Source organism: Sinocyclocheilus anshuiensis, unplaced genomic scaffold, assembly GCF_001515605.1.
Source record: "Sinocyclocheilus anshuiensis isolate Anshui unplaced genomic scaffold, SAMN03320099.WGS_v1.1 scaffold67, whole genome shotgun sequence".
Classification (NCBI taxonomy): Eukaryota; Metazoa; Chordata; class Actinopteri; order Cypriniformes; family Cyprinidae; genus Sinocyclocheilus; species Sinocyclocheilus anshuiensis.
This window is the reverse complement of record NW_015552546.1, coordinates 1,889,051-1,893,713: the sequence shown is the minus strand read 5'-3', so window position 1 is coordinate 1,893,713 and position 4,663 is coordinate 1,889,051. Positions and strand designations below refer to the sequence as shown.

At 32.6% G+C, this 4,663-nt stretch overlaps 1 protein-coding gene across 1 annotated transcript in view; it reads right to left on the bottom strand.

Annotated features, from left to right (window-relative positions):
- The window catches only part of cltrn (collectrin, amino acid transport regulator), a 14,287-nt gene that overhangs the window by 9,151 nt on the left and 473 nt on the right, over positions 1 to 4,663 (bottom strand). Inside the window, exons 2-3 of the mRNA XM_016454615.1 lie at positions 3,437 to 3,495; positions 3,235 to 3,320 (exon numbers count right to left, since the gene is read on the bottom strand). Of these exons, the coding sequence (XP_016310101.1) occupies positions 3,235 to 3,320; positions 3,437 to 3,495 (145 nt within the window). The remainder of the gene's footprint in view (positions 1 to 3,234; positions 3,321 to 3,436; positions 3,496 to 4,663) is intronic.

The following is a 4,663-nucleotide window of genomic DNA, read 5'->3' as shown; positions in this document are numbered from 1 at the left end:
TTATTTATTTTATTTTATTTTTTTTGCCATTTGAATTCACATAATGGCAGTAGACATGGTTTGTCAATATATACTGGAAGCAGCCAATAGGAATCAAACACAAACAGCATCTCATCAATGTAACATGATGCTGCAAAAGAAGCGCATGCTCACTATCCAGCACACCGGCATCAATCAATACTGCGGTTCTCTCACAAACAAGCCTGAAGCATCTCTGCAACACTTCAGCTGTGAGATTTTACAATTGTTAGGGGCCGATATCTGGTTGGGAAAGGTTAACCGCAATTGATTTCCCTTGACCCATTAGCGTCTATATTGGCCCGTACTTACACTGGTTAAATTAATCAGTCACGCTTTCCCTACATCCGAGAGCGGCTCAATTGCACGAATATAATCGAGGGAAAAACATTGATTAAAAAATACATATTTAATCCACTAAAACAGGTCAGGTTAAGATGACATCATGCATTTCTCTTTTCACCTGTAGATGATTACTCTTATTATTTAATGTGTAATATAACTGCTAGATCATAGGGCTTTGATAATAATTATTAAACAAAATTATATCTATTCATTGCACATCACACCTCATTTGAAGGAAAAACCTTTGCAGCAGTTACCTGATATGTGGTATTTTATCTCTTTCATTTTAAACATAATTTATCTCATGGAAGTAGATTCTTAATGATTTTCATTTGAAAGTTTATTTAAATGATCTGTCAAATGAATAATATGTGATATGAATAACTTGGTTAAATGTTCATGCTGTGAATGTGACGCTTCATTTCATGAAAGTCACTAAATGATAGCTTTATGAAGCTTTATGAAAATACGTTTTAAGCAAGTACTTGGTTGTACAATCGTGTTTGTTAGTGTGTTGCTATGGGATTTTTTTATTTTATTTAATTTTGTTACGTATTTTATGTTTGCAGGATGAAAATCATAAGTTTTAGCACAAAAAGTACTAGCACACCTCATTGAGGTATTATCCCTTATGGCAAATGGAGTTGAATTGAGATACACACGGGAAGTTTGCTACTTAGGGTTATGAGTGAGAAAAAGAAAAGAAACTACAAGAAAATACTACAAGAAAGTCAAGAAGATAAGAAAGGCAGTGGAAACGCTGCTCTGGCCTGCATGGGAGCTGATATAGATTTGCTTGTCAGCAGCATAGCAATGGAATCTGAGACTGTGCCGTCAAATTATTTGCCGAAGGGGAGCCATATAAATTGGAAAGAGGAGAGGGCTGTGATTGGAGCCTTGGGGGACACACCGCATTAGACTGGAACAGTACATGATCTATGTTCCTCAATAGATACAAATTACTTCCTTGTGCTAAGAAATTATGTTAGCCAGAGGAAAACTCTACCAGTGATGCCAAAGGCTGATAAGCTGTGAGTAGAATATTACGGCAGACGGTTCCAAAAGCTGCTGGATATTAAGAATTAACGCAAAAAAATTTAAACCCGTCTGCTATTTTTAAAGTAATGTAAAACAGTGTGATATAATGTAACTCAAACCATTGCAACACATGACAATGCAATGCAAGGCAGAGCAAAATAATGTAACAATCTCAGTTTATCTTAAATTGTTAACCCATCTGTCACATAATATAACATAATACAAATATAGCACAAAGCAATACTGCAACAACACAATACAATGCAACACAAAGCAAAGTAATGGAACGTAACAAACGCAATACAATGCAATGCAGAGCAATGTAACATAATATGATCTTGGTTTATGTGAAATTAACATCTCAAAGCAAAGCAATGCAACACGAAGCAAAACAATATAGCTTAATATAATCTTGGTTTCTTTGAAATTGTTAACCTTTCTGTCATGTAACATAACATAATGCAAAGCAATGCTGCAACATAAAATAATAAAAAGCAACACAACAAATGCAACGCAAAAATGCAGAGCAATATAATAAAATAATCTTGGTTCATCTGAAATTAACATTTCTGTCATGTAATATAACGTAACAATGAAATATAATAAAAATATAATGCAAAGCAATGCAACACAAAAGAATGCAACTCAAAGCAATGAAAACAACTGCAAAGCATGCAGTGCCAACAATAAATTAATATAATCTTGCTTTTTTTTTAATTATTATTAGCCTAATGTCTCCGTCATAGAAAGGAATGGAATGGAATGCAAAGCAATATAATGTAATCATCTTGGATTTAATTTCTTTGTCTTCTGAAATGTTTTAGTTGAATGTTCATCTAACATTTTTAATGTTTCTATTTGTTTTAGAATGTTAAGAGAAAATTCAAATGATAAAGTGGAATGCTCCCTTGACGTTCACATAACCATGAAAAAAAAAAACATTTTAAAAACGGGATGTCTTGAACGTTCAGAGAACATTCAGAAATAATGTTTGCATAACTTAATGGGACCATTAGCGAAATGTTCATAGAATATTTTTGTTAGTTGGGCAAGTTAATGTAAGGCAAGATAATGTAACCCAAAGCAATGCTGCAACAAAGCAAGCAGAGCAATGCAAAGAACACAAAGCGGAGCAATGCTAAGCAATATGACATAATATAATCTTGCCTTATCTGAAATTGTTAACCTCTCTGTCATATATTTTACTTCTCTGTTTTCATGTTTCATGTATTTTACCCTTAGTCATGTTATAATATTTCACATTTTACAGTTGTAAACCTTGGGTAGGTTAGGTTAATGTTCTCATTTGAATACAGCATGCAACAAGCAGGCCAGTTTTAAATAACTGCTTTTCCATCTAGAAGTGTTGCCAGATAATTCACTTTACTTGTCTGAAGGTTTCTGAAACATACCACCTGTTTCCCTCAGGTACAAAAACCGAGAAACTAAACCCAGCACTTGAAAGTATCTACGGCTGTAGAAACACATGAATATTTAATGAAGCAAGCACTGAGGAAGCTTATGATTGACTGTCTGTTGTTAAAAAAACACGTTGCATTTCAGAACCCCAGTGTTTCACACTGTTGCAACCATTGACAGGTTTAGCCTTGTCCTGACAGTGATGACACAACCTGACCCACGCACGAAGAACAGACAGATTTGACTCTAAAAGCCATCAGCTCTTACTCAACAGCTGTGGTCAAATCATTCTGCTCACGTTTTCAATCACAATCAAAGTGGTCATCACAAAAACAACCTTGGACTGAGCAGATTTGCTGTTGATTATCTTTTGTAAAGTGTGTCACCTGCTTGTCGGTGGAAAGCGTTACTCACTTATACGTGTCTTGTTTAGTTTGTTTCCTCATCGCATACGCCAGAGTAGATCTGAAAAGAAACATCTCGCTCTCATTCCACTCATACTGAGATACACAGAAAAAAAAAAAGTTTAATCATTTAACAAGTTGCACAATATGCCTGAATAAAATTATGAATAGGACATCAAACCAAATGAAAAGAGAAGTAAACAAAAACCTACGGCATCATCTCCGAGGGCCGTTTTAATGCTGAGTCTGACTTTAAATCCATCTTGACTGTCTACAGAGAGAGAAAGAGAGTTCATTTATTTACAGAAACCATTGCTTGCTGTTGTTGCGTAGATCCGTTACTTCTTGTTCTTTTGGGGATGATAAGGCTTTTGCTGAGTTTGTCCTTATTTAGCATCCTCGTAAAAGATTCTCATTAGGGAATTGATGTGTCACTTTATTTCTCAGTGATTTCTCGAGATACCCAACTGAATGAGATAAGAGAATAGGCCAAACAAGAAAGTGAGTCTGGTTTTTTGTTTTGTTTTTTTTTGGTCAGACAACAAAGTGGCAGAATCCAGTTTAGGATGTTTAGACGCTTCAGCGATGATTTTGTCCTTATTTAAACTCTCTTGAAGTTTCAGTTCACTGTAATTTCACACTCCCTCTGAACATTTTCACTTTCTCATTTCCTTTAAATGTATCCTGACTATCGTGAATTGAGTTCCCTTTTCCCTGGCAGGCAAATCTCTCAAAAATATCATATTAAAAAAAAAAAAGACAATGAAGACAATGCAAGACAATTAAGCCTAAAACTATTAAAAAACTAAAACGTAAAAAAAAAAAAAAAAAAAAATGTAATTGCTTTAAACAAAATAAACCAAAATAAAATACAAAACTTTAAAACTTAGTACTAAAAGTATTAAAATAATTAAAACTACTAAAACTAATGAATAAAAATTGTATAGACATTTTTGTATAGACATTTTAAAAAACTAAAACTAATAAACATGACAAAACACAAGGAAAATACTAAAACTAATTTTAGAAAACTAAAATTAAAGTGAAAACAGAAAATAGAAAACAAAACAAATTCAAAATATTTATAAAAAATTATAATAGTGTATCAGTGATACTGAACTATGATAAATGACTCATTTCTCATTTTCTAATTCTCATTATCATGACTACAGATATTTTACTTTTTTATATATTTATTTAAAATGCGTTTTTGGTATTTTTATCCTATTAAATTCAAATACATTAAATTATAAAAGGCAATACAACAGATGAAATTGTGTGTGTGTGTGTATATATATATATATATATATATATATTAGTAATGACAATAAAATGATAATAAAAAATACATAAAATAAAGATAAACAGATTTTTAAAATGAGAATTGGGGGATTTTTGCTCATAATTATCATGATCATGACCATTGATTATGAGCTGAA